We start from the raw sequence: 17,629 nt of genomic DNA, 5'->3' as shown, positions 1-17,629 counted from the left end.
GGCAGGCTGCTGCACAACCTGACTTACTGGCAATTATGACAGATGCCTAGTATGAAGCGCGCTCTGCCGTCCAATAGAAAGATGAAGCTATTTTCGGATACTCTGAGCGGTGGTTAATCGATTGACGGCACGGTTCGCCGACAGAAGTGCTGGTTGTTTATCTTTGATTGATTGGGCTGAGTTGTGTTTCGCATTCTTAACGTTTTGGAGCATAGTATATAGTTTAGTGTAGAGTAAGTTTGCTGGATTCCACAACGGCTCATGGACCAGTATTATATAAGATGAGTCTTACTATGTGTCAATATGCACACCATCAATTCACTGGCAGAATTTCTCCCGTCGGAGAGATTTGCCTAGTAGATACTAAAGATTCACAGAGGACCAAATATGTCACCAACACAAATGCAATACGAACACCCTCTAGCTTGCTTTTGCAGAAGTGAGCACACTACCCTTCTGCACTCTTGTTGTTGCCAAGATATTTAATACAAAGACTTGCATTCGAAATTGGCCGCATCATTAATGTCCCCCGACCCTACGTATTGAGCGATCTTCGGGTACGCGCAGATCGGCCGTTGCTTGTTGATGGTGCTGGCGCTAAAGTCCACGGTACTGTTGAAGTTGGATCCGATGATGTATTCGGGTGCGACACCGTTCTCGACCCAGTTGATCAAGGCGAGAAAGATGTCGTGCTTTGCGTCATTGTAACCTGGGACGCTGTGGAGGGATGAGCTGAGGGTACTGGCCTGCGTGGGGCCGGCGATGTACCATGGCGCGTTCATCGTCGATGGTGTGTGGTAGCAGTGCCTGAAAGGTCAGTCAATTTGATGGTTTTTTTTTTTTTTGTATGAAAAGAGGGGTACACTCACTCCATTCCAGGGATCAAAAAAAGGCGGTAGAAATCATCAATGTCAATTCCCTGAGGGGCCACCGTCGCTGCCAGGTGATCGCGGTAATACAGGCCGATACCAGGGGGCACAATGGCATCAGAGTGACCATGGTATTGGATCAACTTGCCCCCGTGTTGATAGAACTCGGACAGATCATAGCTATCGGCGGATGAGTTCCCTGGGTCGGTCGCCTCGGCATACTGCACCAAACCATAATCGAGATCCTCTGCGGTAAAGTTGGACAAGCCGAGGATGTGCTGGGGATACCACAGCTGCGTATCCTCATTGCCCACACTGCCGTTGCCAAACAGACCGCTTTCATTCCACATCACCTCGCTGCCATACAGCGAATGGGCGTAGACGAACGTCTGATTTGTCTCTACCCAGTCATTGTAGAACTTGTGCAGGGTCTCTATCTGGGGTCCCGTCAAGCAGCTGGTATTTTTCGTTTCAGTGCAGAGCAAAGGAAGGTAGTCAAAATTACAGCCCAGCGGATCGGAGATGATGTTGTCGACCAACCCGTCTTGGGGATCGCACTGGCGGATCGTTTCCGCCCCGATGACAGCAAACATCTCCATCGGGATCGTGTGCGGCGAACCCTCGGGAGCTTGAAAGGTCGTTTGCTTGAGATTATACAGCTGTTGGTGAGTGGTCCACCAGGCTGGACAGGCTGCGATGACGCCGTCATAATCCAGTGGGAACTTTTGCGTCTCCTTCATGGCCTGACGACCGCCAGTGGAACAGCCAGCAAAGTAGCTGTATTTGGGCTTTTTGCCGTAGAATCTCTCGACCAGAAACTTGCCCAATACGCTGGTGAGGTGGTTGGCGCGCCAGGCCCAATCATTGATCGATTCGGGATTTTTCCACCAGACGCCATTCATGTCCGAGCCAGTGTGGCCGGTGTCGGTGGCCACGGCGGCGAAGCCATAACGTAGTCCGATGGCCTAGTAACTTAGTGAGTGTGGATAATCAACAGGAGGTAAGCATACCATATCAACCCAATTGATGTCTTCTCCTTCCTGCGCGGCGTGGCTGTGGTTCAATCAGCATTTCTATTTCTTAGCTTGAGTACGATACACCTACAAGAACCGCTCATTCCATGCATCCGGGAAGAAGACCCCGAAACTGAAATGGGTGTTGACATCGGTTGTCGCATTGACCTGGATGGCACAGGTTGCGGGCAATTCCGTGGGATTAACGCCAGAGGTGATGTTTGGGTTCACAAACGTCGAATTTTCCGCATAGTGGTGGGCATAAACGACTTGTGCATTGGTCCCATTGGCATCCAGAAAGGCTTGAAAGGTCTCAATGGAGCAGTTGCTCACGGCCGACACGACCGGAGAGGCAGCCAGCAACAGCGCCGCCAGTGAGGGCATACGTGGCACCATGATGACAATTGAGCTGACACCCTACAGCGAGTGCAATGAATTGATTCGCGTCAATCTACGCTACTTATATACCCAGTTTTGTGCTGTCGCAAGTTGCGAATCCGTCGGACACCTCATCATCGTCAACCGGGCGGTTGAAATGCGGGGCTGCGGGGAAATCTGCAGCGGCAAACAAAGTTGCATGACACGCTGCTGGGGGATCTACACGACGGAGGCCTTTGCGTCCGCTAACCTGCGGAGACTTGCCCACTTTCGGACCGAACATCTCAATGCTGCGGGGGCTGGGAAGATATAAGATGTCGAGACGGTCGAGCGAGATATTTGCACTACAGGGCTACCCACTTAGTACAGATCCACGACCGTCTGCAGGATGGCACGACTCGCGCGGGGAATCAGCGCTCTGGCGTCACTGCTTCTGGCTCTGCCGGCCGGGGCAAAAGTTTCATCCGCTTCCACTACTCTTTTGTTTGAGAACAACGGGAACTGGACGGCTCATGCGGAGCGGCCCAGCGCGCTACTGGTGCATCAAACGGCCCATCGCAGCCAAGCAGCAGACATCTGTGCTGACTATGGCGAGCAATTGTTGGACTGTGATGACGTGGACGCCTTTCGCCGGGCCTTCCAGTACCAGGAGTACTTGGGGACCTTCCCTAATGGCACGCTGCTTTGGACTGGCTGCAGTGCGCCTGTCACGCTATCCGGTGTTTCCGCGAGTGGGAATTCCTCGTCCGACGATGGGTGGCCCATTGTCTGCACAAACTCGGCGCCCCTGGTCGACCGGGTGGACACGGATTACTCGTCCCTCCCCCGGGTCAATGCCACGGCAGGCAACATCACCTTTGAGGGTCTGCGCGACCACCTGACCTTTCGCTTTGCTGGTATCCCGTTCGCCCAGCCCCCAGTGGGCGCCCGGCGCTTCCAGTATGCTGAACCCTGGGATGCAACCAACGTGAGCTATGTGAATGCCACCCAATACAGCCCCGCATGTCTGCAACAGGGGTACTTTGAGGGGAACAGTTACGGATTGAATCCATAGGGGAATGATGAGGACTGCCTCTACCTGAACATATACACCCCATTCCTCCCGGGTCCTGATGTGCCCGACGATCAGCTGAAACCCGTGCTCTTCTGGATCCATGGCGGGGGCTTCGCTCAAGGCACCGGCTCCGATCTCACCTTTGATGGCGGAAGTCTGACATCGCGGTCGGACGTGGTCATCGTCACCTCGAACTACCGATTGAACATCTTCGGCTATCTCTCGCTTGATGACGGAATCATCCCCGGAAACTACTGGATGTCCGACAACATTGCGGCCCTAGAGTGGGTGCAGCAGTATATCCGGGGCTTTGGGGGAAATCCGAACAACGTCACCATTTTCGGCCAGTCAGCTGGCGGAGCCAATTGCATCGAGCTTGCCGCTTCCCCACAGGCCGCTGGATTGTTCCAGGGCGTCATCCAGCAGTCCTCGGGCAACGGTCGTTTTAGTACTCAAGAGGCAATTGCCGAGCTGGCGGAGCCCTATCTCACCCCGTACTGCAACGACACTGGGGTGTCTCGGCTGGCCTGTCTACAGGAGCTGCCCGCGTCGGTGTTGTTGAACGCCAGTACGGATATCTTCTTTGCGCCCGTCATTGACCCAGTGTATTTGCCAGATGCGCCCATGGCGCTCATTGCTCAGGGCAGTTCATACATTAACTCGGTACGGGTGATGTCCACCATGATGCCGGAGGAGACTCAATCCCTGACCACCACGACGCTCGCACCCAATATGACCGACTTTTAGGCTGCCCTGGACTTGCTCATCCCTGGAGGCTGGATCGACCAAAAACAGGCGGACCACATCATCTCTTCGGGTCTGTGGCTAATCAGTAATGAGACCTTCCAGAACGGGTCAGTCTCGTATCCGAGCGTGTACAACGCCAGCGTCAAGATCTCGACGGAGAACAATCAGGAGTGTCCAAACGGTGCCTACGCCATGGTCGGTGCCTCCACGGTCGCCTTTCCTAGTATGCACGTTGCTTACCACCAACGAGGTTATGCGCTATCCTACTACGATTTCTACAACTTGTGCACGTTCCCCGTTGGCCAACCGGATACCCCTTATTATCGGTGTCACTCGAGCGACCTATATGAGGTGTTTGGAACCTACTACATCTACGACCAGCCGATCCGTGTCCCGGAGGATATCTACTACACCAACGCGGTACAAGACATCTGGGGATCCTTTGCGCGCACCGGTAACCCTAATGTGCCGGCAGATTACTTGGCCGCGCGTGGGTACGAGTCGACGATCGAATTCTTCGCAGATTGGCACTGGCCCGAGTTTACGGCCTCGCAGATGGTACTAGCGGATCTGCAATACCCTAAACCAGGTTATAGGAATGTGCCGGATCTGGAACATTGTCGGTATCTAGCCAAGACGCAGTATTAGTCCTCTGCCGGAAGTGCGGGTGTGAGGGTACTGCGGAGGACCACTTCACAGCGGATTCTTATATAATGAATCTCACTCTCATCTCGGACAGCATGTTAATTTATTTTCCGGGTCCATTGATCCTGCAACTTCGTAACTTCAATACCTAAACCTGCTCAGCATCCTTCGCCGCTCAGTCTAGCCTTTCCCCCGCTTTCCCCCGGCTTATCCGCCACCAACCCCGCCGGCAACCCAGCGTCGATATCCGCTACTCCACCATCCCACACTGCTGCGGAACATGTACTGCCGCATCTCTAATCTCTTGGATTATTTCGATAGCGACGATCGAATTTCCGAACATGAAGCGATGGATCTGGTGGTTGTGATTGGGGAGACTCATGGTGTTATTGATTCCAGGTTGAGTCTGGTGGCAGAAAAATAGGAAGAGAGTTGAATAGGTGGTCAATTTAGCATAAGGGTTAGTGGAAGTAAGGGTTCCTCTATTAATTTCAAGACATGTGCTGAAGTATGGAGAACGGCGCTTGCTTCGGGATGCGGGATCAATCTTCATCTAGGATATATCATCCCAAGTTCTTAAGATTATCTTCGCCCCTTTTAGCAGCATATAGGTGGGTACTAGGCAGCTAACATGGTATCGTACCTATTCTTTGTATACCACTAGCCCTAAGAGACTGTTTCTGTGATCACCTTTCCAGCCATATCATTCTCTCTTTATATTAGCAATATTCACAGCACCTGAGCAGCTATCACATGACAAACTACCTTGTTACCGATCTTTCCCATTGAAGCCTGTGATAGGTCTGTAGGCGGTATCACGTGCCCATAAGTCACGTTGACCACCGGGGTGCGGTTTCCGCGTCTCAGGGGTGGCACTCCTTAGCAACTAGTATTATCTCTAGGCTACAGTATCTAATATCATTTGCCTTCCCGTCTCCGACCATTCCTAACTGGGATCGGCCAGCCCCTGCCTAAACCAAGGCCACGTGGTTCTCTCCTTTATTCCCCCGCACAAAACCCTAATTCTGCTAACGTTCTCCAACCCCAAGTCATCCCGTCAATACGCCAGTTGCCCCCTAGCTACCTCGACATGATAACGTGGAACATCAATTTCTCCTACTATGGGGTCCAGGCAGTACGTCCGTGTCCTCGTTGTCCCCCGCAAAGCATCGATTTCGTCTCGATGGAACGCCCATCCTGTTCAAGGAGGAGAAGCTGGCGGAACGCATCCGCCAGGGTTATCCAATCCGACGACCCCATGTGAGATCGAAAATGGGATGTCTCCGGTGCAAACAAAGAAAAGTCAAATGTGATGAGGCAAGGCCGAGGTGTCGCCGCTGTCTGATCAACACATGTTCCTGTGTCTATCCTACCGAAAATATTCGTCACCACGTGGTAAAAGTGGGCTATCTTGAAAAGCCGTCCACGGGTCTCCGGTCCACCTACTTGTCTCTGACGCCGGTCAACCCACAGGGAATGAATTGCGACTTCAAGGAGGGTCTATTACATCATTTTGCTCATCACACGTGTACCTCGCTGCTCGCCGGGGGCGCTTGCTCTCCCATGGCTGACATCTGTCTCCCTTTTGCCCTTGCGCAGCCATCACTTCTGCATGGCATTCTGGCCCTCTCCTCCCGACACATGATGACTCTGCAGCCGGAGGACCGCCGGTACTCCCTTGCCTATCACCATCACAGCCAACAATTCTTCTCCCTCTTCCCGAACGACCTCCAGAAACCGCCATCGCTAGAAATGACCAATCTAGCCCATTCCAATATCTTCTTGGCAAATGTCCTGTCCGCAGCGGATCCGATGGTGCACTCCTGGGTGATGGCGGAGGATCCGGAACAGATCGACCAGGCGTTCAGCTGGATCAGACTCCAAGCACGCCATCAATGGATCCTTCGTCCGTCCGCTCCATGGCTCTCTGCTTGCTATCTGCAGCCTTTGTTTCAGCAAGCTCCATATAGCCTTCAGCTCCATCCCGCGACCGCGCGCGGGATCACGGAACCGCTGCCGGTAGAGTCTCTCCGGGATCTCATCGCTCATGGTTCGTCTCAACAAGATCTCATGACGCGAGCTCTGCAGCTTCTGGTCGACAGCTACGATCCCGATCCCGTGCATCCCTATCTGAACCTGTTCGAACGGTCGTTGAGGTTTATCTGTAACATGGAAGACGAGCTTTTGCACCTCCTACACCAGAAGGATGAGATCGCCCTCGTTTTGTTTGCATACTGGCTCTGTCATCTGGTCGGTCTGAATCTGTGGTGTTTTTCTAAAGCAAGCGACGAGTGTCGTGCCATATGCTGCTTCTTGTCCAAAAGCAATGATCACTGTGTACAAGCGCTGGTAGAATATCCGGTGCGCATTTGTGATCTCATGAGTGACTTTCGTGGGATCCCAGGTCATGAGGGATAATTCCATCTTCCGACGCTGTTCATCAAGGCTGTCCCTCAACTGTGAGCCAACAATCCGTTCTGAGGGAATATTACGAAGCTCACCTACGACAATACATATTCAAATACACCAAGTCTCACTGTCTGACCACTCACTGAGACAAAGACAACAAACATAAAGACTTTGAATTTGGTTTTCTCCGAAGAAGGTAATTTACGCATAGGGGCATTCTGCCATTCGACGTTCTAATACTTTTCGGCACTCTGCTTCTCTGATTTGTACACTATTTCTCCCGCCCATCGGAGACGGTATATCTGTGATTTAATTGGGCCTCAAGGGATACTTGGAAATACAATCATCTTAACCGGTCGGTTGGAAGACATGAGTGAAGACGGAACAGAAGGTTGATCGGTTGGTAGGGTGGGGCTTGACCGCAGCTCTCTTCCATCCTATTCCTATGAACTGTGGTACTGTTGCCCGAGAGTGATATCAATACTCGTAACGACTGTAAAAGAACCACTAAACACTTAGATCTCTGGAGTGTTGCCTATATCTATTCGTACCTCCTTCCCAACACTTGCGCCACCTAGCCAGACAACCAACATCCCAACCCACCACCAACCCAACCAAACCTCCAATACCCAAAATACCCCCCCTAATCCCTCCAAACCGACCTCATCCCCGGTCCACTCAAATACAACATAACCTGCTGCCCCTGCAACACGCCATCATAAAGCTGCAACACCTGCAACGTCTCCCCCGTGGCATTCCCCGTCCTCACCAACCCCCCTCCTCCCCCCTCCAGTTTTCCCCTCAACCACTCCTCCTACTCCCCCTACGCGGTGGTCATAATATCCGGAATAAACGCCGACACCCCCCCCCATACGGAAACACCTTCCCCTCCCCCACCGCGCCCGTTACCACAATCCCCAGTTCCTCGTCAATAACCAGATTCAATCTCGCATTAAGATCCGTAGGTCGGATATCAGGCCAACTACACCACAGCGGAACATAGAATCCATTCCCGTCCGGCCCGGGATCAACCACTCTCCAGCCTTCTTCGGTGAGCTGGCAGGTTGAAGCCACCGTGACGGTCAGATTGTAATTGGGATTGGATGTCGCGGCGCTGAGAGATTCCAGGTCCCTTCGAGTGGCCTTGGTGCGGCTACTAGGCGGAGACATCCACCGATGGTAGTTATGGGGTAATTCGGCAGGCGAGAATGAGAACCCGTGGTCGCCTCGTGAGCGGTTTATGTAGATTTCGAGTTCGGTGATTTGTTGGTTTTGGACTTTTATGCGTGTCCAGAGGACGGATTGTGTTTGGGAGGTGGGGTTGCTGGGGGTGGGGGTACTGCCTTCGGTGATGTCTAGGGCGAAGTAGGCTGAGCCCGTCGTGGTGTCGATGGCGAGGAGGTTTGGGGGGGGGGGGGCGTGGGTCACGGTGCGCCAGAGGGTCATCATGCTTAGGGCTGCCGGGTGGGAGTTTTCGGTGGCGCGGTATTGTTGGGCGAGGGGGAGGGTGGATGGGTCGTGGGTGAGGATCGAGTCCAGGATTTGGTTGACGATGGTGGTCATGCAGGATCGGGTGCAGTTGGGGGTGGAGGTGGTGCGGAGGGCGGAGGTTAGGGTTGTGAGGAGGGGGAGTAGGGTGGGTAGGTGGGATAGCTTCATTGTTGATGTGTAGGGTGCGTGGAATGGCTTCTTGTCACCCTGGAGAACTGAGGAGGGGGTGAGGACTGGACTAGGTCAACGGAGGGAGGTAGATATAGATATAGTATCTTAGAAGCTATATCAGGGCCTTCCCCAGATTCTCCCCACATACCGCGATCCCCACTTTCCCCGATTTTCCCTTCATTCCGAGCTTCTCCACGTCTACCGATAGATGGTTCTGATATCAAGGGCCCAATTATGGGTGGGGTATACTGGCGAGGTAGCATTGGGAACTTGGTATAAGATCGGCAAGCTCAAAAAGGAAATTCGGGATATACGAGCCAGCAACATGCAGCTACGCCATCTTAGAAAAGTGTCAAGCTCGGCAGTTGGGGCGTGGATGATTGATTGGTGATTATCTCACGCTAATGAGCTATAGCGGGAATGTGCTGCAGGGATTAATATCATTTTCTTGGCAGTTGATCACTGAATGATCGCTAGGGAAAGATCGAGTCGATGCAGTACGTTCTCAAGATTGTATATTGGATCTTCTTCACATGATACCCTCGCTTACGCCGTATCAGAACCATCATGTTTCAGCAGCCTACCCTCCCGGGAGCACCACTATGAAATTAGATACATCACGGATAATATGCCCCCTGATCAAGTGGATGTGGCGTCTGGTCCGGCCACAACTTCCGAATCCCATCTTTCGCAGCATCAACCTGGAAGCCATTTGTGAAGACTCCCAACTGATACAGTAGATTTATCTGATCCGTAACCCAGCACCTGCATCCAACCCCATTCGAATCGAACTCGTACTTGTGCCGTCCATGTGCCGTAAGATGATCCAGAATCTGAGCAACTGTCAACCCCGGGGCAACATCCAGTCGGAACTCCGTTTCGGCATCATGGGGGAGTAGACGATCCAACTCCGAAATGATAAGATATGCTTTGGACCCGCCGGTGATCTGAGTGCTTGGGACGCTGTGACTTGGTTGGCAGTCGAATTGGATGCACGTCAATGGGGAGGTCTCGAGGTAGAAACACCAGTGGTTGGTCCCGCCTTCTTGGGTATGGCCCACTGCGCGCGCGGAGATGATGGGGGTGGCGAGGATCTGGCTCTGGCGGCTGCTGGGGATGAAGTGGATGGGTTGGTAGGTAGTCATGGCTTTTGTATCGTGTTGGTGTGATTTGTTGGCTTTTTTTCTGGCCTGGATAGGAGAAGCTATAGCTGAAGTCTCCTTGTTGTAGGATGAAGAGGTATCAGCATAAAACAGATGTCTGTCTTATCTGGGTGCTATCGCTGGATATACCACCTCGTAAGGGTGGAAACCAGAGAGATGAGCCTGCCCCGCACCAAAGGTCCACTGGGGTGGATTATCCGCCAAGCTTCACTAGTATGTATATGGCTAGACTGTTATTCAGCCAATCACAAGTCGTATTGTTCTTTAAATTACTTAGCAGTGGATCCATGGTCTCTGGTGGACTCATGTCAAATTTGCCAGTATTCTAGTGAAAGGATTCGTTTGATGCAATACTGCCAAAAATAGAGAGTCGGAATAAAAGATGGTACCAGCTTGGACCAGGGCTTTCAGGCCGACATTTAGCAACTTCAGGCCTAGCTGATGCCTAGCTTATGCGCTAATCTGTCTCCACCGTGCCTAGTCGAAGACCATCTCATTCTACCTTGGAAGGCATTTTATATCAACTCATACGCGCTAGGGAACGAAAGGACTGCCTACTCCGGACGCGTTATTACTATTTCAAGGTCAGCGATGCCTTAAGGCAGCGACATATTGGCAACCCTTGCTCCTGGAAATTTCTTCTCTGACTGGGTCCCCTACTTGCTTACTACTTTGCTTGCCTGAACATTTTGTACAGCCTTTCACCTGCTGGAGATACAAGAGAAGTATCATTGTGGTCTCACGTCAGCCTTGAGCCCTCCACAGGGAATGCAAGGCTTATCAGACTGGTCTTTTCCCGGCTATAAGCACTCCTTGCATCTAGGGAATGCAAACCCAGTTTATGGATCATGACCTAAGCCTTTTATATCAGAAGCTGCCAGTAATGAATCTTTGGCGCCAATTTCATCCTTGTTCCACAGCACAGCATCGTGATTTGTATACGATACCCCCGTACCCCGAAGAATCCTTCTTTTTCGTACATGGATCTTGATGGCTTTCTCAAACGTCTCAGATGATTCAGTACTGTCCCCTTCACCAGAAATCGAATCCAATTTCAGCAACCCGCCATCCCAAGAGACTCTGATAATTGGCATGGGCACAGCACTTGTGGCTCTTATGGTCCTGGCAGTGACAATACGCATATGGGTTCGGATACGAATTTTGAAGATATGGGGTGCTGACGATAGTAGGTTGCTTAGCAGTCTATAAGTCCGTTTCCTGATCTCTTACAATAAATTTTTAGCAACTATACTTCCAGCCGCCGTATGAAAATACGATATACTTCCAGATGCCTCTATACTAACTGGCGATAGTGTGGCGCAATCTCGTTTATAGTGATTTATACCCAAGGTGATTAAAGATTCGTCAGACTCGACTATGATGCCGCTCACCAATCCAACCCCACTTAGGGTTTCAGTACGGACTTGGGCGACATGTATGGGATGTACCCAAGAGTATGCTTAGCCCTCGTTTGACACTTCTCGTAAGCCTCTGCAGTAACGAAACACCCATCAGGCAGACCATTAATGAACGGGAGGTCTTGATCGCCAACACGACATATCCGTTCACGGCCTGCTTCACCAAATTGTCTATCCTCCTGCTTTACAGGCGCCTGTTCCCCGTCCATCGGGAACGCTATGCAATCTGGACGGGCATTTGGTTGTTTACCATCCTCTACTCGGTCTTGACAATCTTATCTGCTATTCGAGCAGCCAAGTGCGACAACAATATACCATGGACCAACCCCCAACCATACTGTACATTCGCAGCCACCACACTAGCCAAATGGACTTCCGTGTTGAATGTCCTAAGCGATTTCTATGTCCTCCTTCTCCCGATTCCGGCCATCGTCGCTCTTAAACTGTCCGTGAGAAGAAAGGTTGGCGTACTGGTCGTCTTTGCGAGCGGGCTTTGGTATTGCAACCCATCCTCGACTTCTCGAATTCTACACACAATTTTTTCTGACGCGATTTCTCAGCGTCTGTGCCGCCAGTTTGGCTCGATTGATCCATCTCTTCATCGATTCGGAAAATCATGATTTCTTCTGGAATGAGGCAACCATTGCACTTTCTGGGTACATTTTCCTGGTTTTTCTATCTGCACTCGAGGGAAATTTTTTTGTTAATCTGACAGTAGGATGAACGAAATCAATATCGGTATTATCGTAGCCTGTGCTAACACCTTCCCTGCGTTCATCGGGTGCGTGCGGTCCTGGGGATGTTCGATGGCAGAACCTTTTCGAACTCGTCGTGCTCGCCAACTGTTTCTTTATTTATAAGTGACTTCATTGGAATTTATCCGCATCGAGGATAACAATAGGTGGGATTGATGAGTATGTGGGTATAGATGTTGCATTTCCGGTTTTTCTTTCAGGCGCAAGGCTTACACAAATTGTACATGGCGTCTTCACGAGGTAGCCTGGGTCTTCACGACTTGAAGTGGTCAGAGCCTAGCTATATTTGACCTTCCTGTTATTTATCCAATGTGGAGGCAGACTAATCTGACATGACCAGAGGACTTCGAGCCAGGTACTGCTGAAGAGCAGCAATACGTGAATATAAGCGCCTTCATTGCGCGCGTTGCAACAGCTGGTGTGACAAGTAGCATGGGATGGGCTATCTGGACGATGAAAGATAATCTCGAAGATGAACCCAGCGACGATATGTACAGCGCTTGTGTCTCTGCTGCCGCCATGTGGATCCTATGTGCTGGTCAGTGGTTGTTCGTGCGGGCTGTCCAGGCTCCTGAGGAGGATGAGGACGCTCCTCGGTTGTGGAACACTGGGTCCAGATACCATGGTCCGATCTTTGGGATGGAGAGATGGAATTTCTGGCAGAAGGCATTTGAGGCTGCAGCGGAGCGAGAAATTGCGGCTGCTGAGTGTAGAAGCTTGGCTAGTAAGGCCAAGGATCTTATGTCTGCTATTGCGAAAGGGATGACTTGGTAAATCATGTCCTAGCTACTGTCATCGCATGTTTCTAGATAAAGCTTCTTGATCACGTATGGTCTATCACTGTGTACATTGTTCTAATTATCAGAAATTTTCATTCTTCACCAAAAGTGGGTCGAATAAAGTGAGGCTTGTTGAGCATTCGGTCCATTAGCTAAAAATGGTGCGCATTCTGACCCCGGTGCTCATAATCATAGCGTGTTGCCAGTATACGAGTTATAACTCGTGTCCTTTCACGGGTACGGTTCACTCTCGAAGCGCATCTAGAGCAGGTCCTGATATGATTAACTCTCTCATTTCCAACTATGTTTATAGCACTATCTAATAAGAACACAGCAGGACACACGACCCGCGTTAATGAAAGTAACAAGATTAGCAACACCCGATCCGATAATAAGCAACAAGGCTATTCGAGACTCATCGGAAATGGTTTCTCCCACCCTGGTGCTACACATGTACTGCAGGAAGACTTCTCTTGAGTGGCTTGCTGCATCCTCGGTCGAGAAATCGTACAGCTCGCTCTTTCGGATGACCAGCCCTCCCCTTTCGAGGTGAGCCTGCAGGATCCTACCCTTTCTCCCTTCTATAAACGAGAATAAAAGCACCGGTATCATGTAATGTCTTTTAAACTTGCCGCTACATATCTGCGAGATCATCACCCCAGCGATTGCGAGGATCTCCCCTCGTTGGATATTCTCGTTGTCCCCTAAACCGTGATGGACGCATGAGATCATGATATGTGGGCTTTCATTGACGTCCCAGCCAGCATCGCAGTTCCATTTTCGAGAGTGGAGTATGCTTGTCTCGAGACCAGCAAGGAATATGTTGGGAATGATCTTCCTATAAGTTTGTTTCATCACTAGCTGCCCTCCACAGAAGGTATCATCAAACCATCTTACCTTTTCTTCCGCCCAGAGAGTTCGCATAATGACGGTTTCCCGTTTCCTATGTTCGTCTCACACCCCTCAAAGGCGCGTCTGACCATGGAGCTAATCTCCTTAGAGCTATCCATCGCACAATAAGACCAAACACCGTCACCCCACATGAACCGCTCAGTGGTCATCTCAACTCCACACATAGGATGTTTGCCTATATGTGCCTTCGAGACAGGTAAGACGTACTCCGGATACAGGGCCTCCACACAGAATCCATCAGTCTTGATATGAAGCTCCTGTAGTTGGATGGAAATCTTAGCCAGGTTCTGTTTGTCGATGCAGTGGCCTTTCAATCGTTTCGTTGCGTTCCATATCTGGCCCAGGCCCGCCAGATACATGTCCAACTCCCACGTTAGTGTCTTCATCATATGGCTTTCTGCCTCCTCCTCGGTATCATTGTTGCGCGTGGAGAACGCCGAGCGACGAAAAAAGCTGACAATGAGATCCATGGTGCTGCTCGAGGAATGATCGGACCCGACAAGGCGACAGGGTTCGGCAAAGACAGATTACTTGACTCGGTGAGGAAAGAACCTCCCCGACCAATACATGAACTGGATATCATGTAGTTGCGGTTATTAGTGTAGTTGGTAAGAGAAAATTATTTTTTCTCGGTCCTGATGTCAACATGATTCTAATTTGTGATGCAATTTCTCGCTCAATAAGGGATCGGAACTACGTGAAGCACAACCATGACACAATCAGTGGCCTGTGTCAGTGTCTGCTACTTCATGTAAGTAATTCTAGGTTCATATCATCGAGCTTCCTCGTGGAAAGTCATCCATGATGGACACCGTGGGTAGATTTCGATCACGTGATTCTCTGGGCAGGTGCTCAAATCCCTCGACGCCTTCGCTTTCCTCCCAACATCTTCTCCCCGGCAAACTCGGTGGTCATCAGCTGAGTACCCAACAATCGAAATTCATCGAGTTCTCATCAGACCCCGCTTTTCCCATCACTTTCGGTGACTGAAATGGGAACAAGCTGGCTACCTGTTCGATTACACGTGGACATCGAACGATAGCATTCGGTCATGGGACGGATCGAGTGTGAATAATATTGCGCATGGTAGGCGTCCAGAATCCAGCCCAGACCAATGTAATCCCCACAAGGGAATGCTTGCAGCAAAAGGGGAGGCCCCAGTCGCTAGCTCGCTTCGTGGGGTGGGCTATGCATGTTTGTACGACATGGCGCTGGACCGGCACAACCCCTTCAGCAACATGCCGGGCTCATTTTTTGCACTCAGGCTCCCTCGAAAGAGGCCTGTGAGCAAACAAACTCCCCCGACTGGTGCAGTCTCTTCAAAGTTTGCAGGTGGATGGCCTACAACCTGAGGAAATTATCTCTGCTCATCCGTCACATCGCCTATCGATCCTTCGATCGTGAAAATGAGCGGGGCATCGGTAGTATTGGGGGTGGAGCAGATCTGCAACCGGAGTATCTACGATTCGACATATCCTCCCCCTTGCCTTACATTTCCGTGTCAGATGGTCTCCCCTTTGGCCTGATCAGCAGGCCAGCATTCTTGGAGAAATGTACGGTCGATGGTCTCTCATTCTTCAAACATTTGAACATAGTGCTTCACTCATCTGCTACTGCACATGCAGAGGTTCCACGCAACAATGGATGCGTCCGCAAGTGAGAAAGTCACCCCCGATGTCAAAGCTGCCCATGAAGCTGCAGTGAGTCCGGCCTCACCAGAGGTGACCGACCATACCCAGTGGAAGCCGGAGAAAGGGCAATGGATTATCCTCGGCTGCTTGGCTCTACTGTCTTTTATCATCGCCTTGGACACCACGATTGTTACGCCCGCCATCCCGGTAAGCTCTTCTCGAGTCTCGCATTCCCACTCTTCAAGACTCATGCAATTAGGTCCTGGAAAATTCTTTGCATGGTGACTTGGTGAGCGCCTTTTGGACTGGAACATCCTACCTTCTCGCCAGCGCGGTGTGTCAACCCTTCATAGTCGACCTGTCGGATGTTTTTGGTCGTCGAATCATCCTCGCTTTGGTGACCTCCCTCTTCACCCTCGGAACGATCCTGTGCTCCGTATCACATGGGTTTAAGCTCTTTCTTGCCGGACGAGGCTTGCAGGGACTGGGAGGAGGGGGCATCATGGCTACTTGCATCGTTATCACCACCGACATTGTGCCTTTGCGCCAACGGCCTACATATTACGCTATCGTGCAGATGGCATGGGCTGCTGGGAGTCTTGCCGGGCCAGTCATTGGAGGGGCGATAGCGCAAAGTATTACCTGGCGCTGGATCTTTTACATTAATCTCCCTTTCTGTGGAATCGGTCTCATCCTTGTCCCTCTGACGGTCCGCTTGAAGGCTGAAAGACCGAGCATCATGCAGCGCTTGGCGTCCATGGACTGGATTGGCGGTATCCTTTTCATTGGGAGCCTGTGCAGCTTTCTGATTGGCATAAGTTGGGGCGGGAATCAGTTCGCTTGGAACAGTTGGCGGACGATCGTGCCAATTGTTGTGGGAGGCCTGGGTGTGATTGTTGCACTGCTCTGGGAAGGTTTTCTTGCCACTCGGCCATTCATCCATATATCCCTCTTTGCCACCTATTCGGCACTGATCGCATATGTTTGCACATGCCTGCAGGGAGCAATCGTAGGTGCATCTTCCTGTACATGTGTTCCGAGCTGACTTTAAATGGCATAGATGGCTCTCCTCTATTTCATCCCGTTGTTCATGCAGATCGTCAAGGGCTTTGATGCCGTCGGAAGTGGATTGGCCTTGATGGTGGTTCTTGGGGTGATGCTACCCGGTAGTATGGCCGCCGGCATCATGATGACGCGTCTAGGACGCTATCGTTGGGCAATATGGATCGGCTGGATATTGTCTACGTTAGCGACGGGCTTAATGGCGCTGTTACAACAGCACACATCCGCCCCTCGTTGGGTGTTTATCTTCCTCACCCTAGGGGTTGGCCAAGGCCTGTCACTGACGTCCCTTAACTTTGCAGTCCAAGCGCTAGCCAGAGATAACCGGGATGCGTCCGCGGCTGGGATGTACACCTTTATGCGGTCCTTAGGGATGTGTATCGCAGTGGCAATGGGAGGCACATTCTTCGAAAACCGAGCGGCCTATCAACTCGGTCAGAATCAGCTGCCGGTGAGTGTAGCGAAAACAGCGGCCCAATTTGCCCTCGAGCTTAGAAAGCCCGGATTCCCATCGACCCTCAAAAGTCGCTACATTCTTGCTTTTACGGAAGCATTCAAACAGCTGTGGTTCTTCTTTATGGCGATATCGGCTCTTGCACTCCTCTTATCACTCGTTATCCAGCATTCAAGCGTGGATCGGGCCTTAGAATCCGAGCATACACTCCATAATCAGGTCCTCCCAACCAGGCGACGAGACGGCAACGGTTGACTGCTAGTGTTGCTTGACTACATCTACATTCAGCATTGCAGCCATATATATGTCCCCAATTACAATATCTGCTTTCTCCCCTGATGCATTTGCCTAGTGGCAAGAACTGTGCTGTTCGTGCACAGAGATCCCCATCATGAGTTGCACATATCGCGCATTAGGTATACTGAGCAAGTCTTGTTTACGAGGGTATACTCACTCTGAAAGCATCACAGTAAAGTGTGGATCTAGCTGGTATCCTCGGATCATCCCGTATCAGAGGACCAGGAAGACGGTTACGTCAATTCACGAAATTAACCTTGCGGATGTAACGGGGCTTTATGGGATACAAGCACAAGAATGGGGACACAGCCTCCTTGTCAATCATATGTTTCACACAATATCCGGATAGGGCTACCCGGTGGGGACACATGCATTTAACTC

At 51.2% G+C, this 17,629-nt stretch overlaps 10 protein-coding genes across 10 annotated transcripts; 5 read left to right on the top strand and 5 right to left on the bottom strand.

The window, feature by feature from the left end:
* Nucleotides 1–451: 451 nt before the first annotated feature.
* On the bottom strand, nt 452–2,278 carry BO80DRAFT_471907 (tannase and feruloyl esterase; the record flags this gene model as incomplete). The annotated part of the gene is made up of 4 exons (XM_025723113.1): nt 452–807; nt 870–1,834; nt 1,880–1,922; nt 1,974–2,278. The coding sequence occupies 4 exons, from the start codon at nt 2,276–2,278 to the stop codon at nt 483–485; spliced, it is 1,638 nt and encodes a 545-aa protein (XP_025576897.1). The 3' UTR covers nt 452–482.
* Nucleotides 2,279–2,648: 370 nt separating this feature from the next.
* BO80DRAFT_433390 (carboxylesterase) lies at nt 2,649–4,709 on the top strand (the record flags this gene model as incomplete). Its single annotated transcript, XM_025720824.1, has 3 exons — nt 2,649–3,227; nt 3,315–3,977; nt 4,062–4,709. 3 exons carry the CDS (start codon nt 2,649–2,651, stop codon nt 4,707–4,709), a joined length of 1,890 nt encoding a protein of 629 aa, XP_025576896.1.
* A 1,560-nt stretch (nt 4,710–6,269) lies between these two features.
* Nucleotides 6,270–7,124, top strand: BO80DRAFT_433389 (uncharacterized protein; the record flags this gene model as incomplete). Its single annotated transcript, XM_025720823.1, has 1 exon — nt 6,270–7,124. One exon carries the CDS (start codon nt 6,270–6,272, stop codon nt 7,122–7,124), a length of 855 nt encoding a protein of 284 aa, XP_025576895.1.
* A 634-nt stretch (nt 7,125–7,758) lies between these two features.
* BO80DRAFT_453799 (uncharacterized protein) lies at nt 7,759–8,774 on the bottom strand (the record flags this gene model as incomplete). Its single annotated transcript, XM_025722039.1, has 2 exons — nt 7,759–7,929; nt 7,998–8,774. The coding sequence occupies 2 exons, from the start codon at nt 8,772–8,774 to the stop codon at nt 7,759–7,761; spliced, it is 948 nt and encodes a 315-aa protein (XP_025576894.1).
* Nucleotides 8,775–9,274: 500 nt separating this feature from the next.
* On the bottom strand, nt 9,275–10,079 carry BO80DRAFT_378102 (uncharacterized protein). Its single transcript, XM_025716725.1, has one exon. It carries the CDS (start codon nt 9,920–9,922, stop codon nt 9,395–9,397), a length of 528 nt encoding a protein of 175 aa, XP_025576893.1. The 5' UTR covers nt 9,923–10,079; the 3' UTR covers nt 9,275–9,394.
* Nucleotides 10,080–10,868: 789 nt separating this feature from the next.
* On the top strand, nt 10,869–12,218 carry BO80DRAFT_403124 (uncharacterized protein; the record flags this gene model as incomplete). Its single annotated transcript, XM_025717635.1, has 6 exons — nt 10,869–11,126; nt 11,184–11,203; nt 11,254–11,290; nt 11,350–11,854; nt 11,919–12,014; nt 12,077–12,218. Exons 1-6 carry the CDS (start codon nt 10,931–10,933, stop codon nt 12,216–12,218), a joined length of 996 nt encoding a protein of 331 aa, XP_025576892.1. The 5' UTR covers nt 10,869–10,930.
* Nucleotides 12,219–12,491: 273 nt separating this feature from the next.
* On the top strand, nt 12,492–12,887 carry BO80DRAFT_471902 (DUF3632 domain-containing protein; the record flags this gene model as incomplete). Its single annotated transcript, XM_025723112.1, has 1 exon — nt 12,492–12,887. A coding segment is annotated over one exon (396 nt), but the record flags the coding sequence as incomplete, so codon positions are not given.
* Nucleotides 12,888–13,318: 431 nt separating this feature from the next.
* BO80DRAFT_321832 (uncharacterized protein) lies at nt 13,319–13,660 on the bottom strand (the record flags this gene model as incomplete). Its single annotated transcript, XM_025715141.1, has 1 exon — nt 13,319–13,660. A coding segment is annotated over one exon (342 nt), but the record flags the coding sequence as incomplete, so codon positions are not given.
* Nucleotides 13,661–13,785: 125 nt separating this feature from the next.
* BO80DRAFT_443363 (uncharacterized protein) lies at nt 13,786–14,274 on the bottom strand (the record flags this gene model as incomplete). Its single annotated transcript, XM_025721341.1, has 1 exon — nt 13,786–14,274. One exon carries the CDS (start codon nt 14,272–14,274, stop codon nt 13,786–13,788), a length of 489 nt encoding a protein of 162 aa, XP_025576889.1.
* Nucleotides 14,275–15,439: 1,165 nt separating this feature from the next.
* On the top strand, nt 15,440–17,523 carry BO80DRAFT_378100 (MFS general substrate transporter). The gene is made up of 3 exons (XM_025716724.1): nt 15,440–15,642; nt 15,695–16,444; nt 16,496–17,523. The coding sequence occupies exons 1-3, from the start codon at nt 15,445–15,447 to the stop codon at nt 17,204–17,206; spliced, it is 1,659 nt and encodes a 552-aa protein (XP_025576888.1). The 5' UTR covers nt 15,440–15,444; the 3' UTR covers nt 17,207–17,523.
* Nucleotides 17,524–17,629: the final 106 nt, after the last annotated feature.

The sequence above is a fragment of the Aspergillus ibericus genome (genome assembly GCF_003184845.1).
Source record: "Aspergillus ibericus CBS 121593 unplaced genomic scaffold BO80scaffold_12, whole genome shotgun sequence".
In the NCBI taxonomy this organism is placed as follows: Eukaryota; Fungi; Ascomycota; class Eurotiomycetes; order Eurotiales; family Aspergillaceae; genus Aspergillus; species Aspergillus ibericus.
The sequence above is the reverse complement of the archived record's forward strand: the minus strand, read 5'-3'. Positions and strand labels throughout refer to the sequence as shown.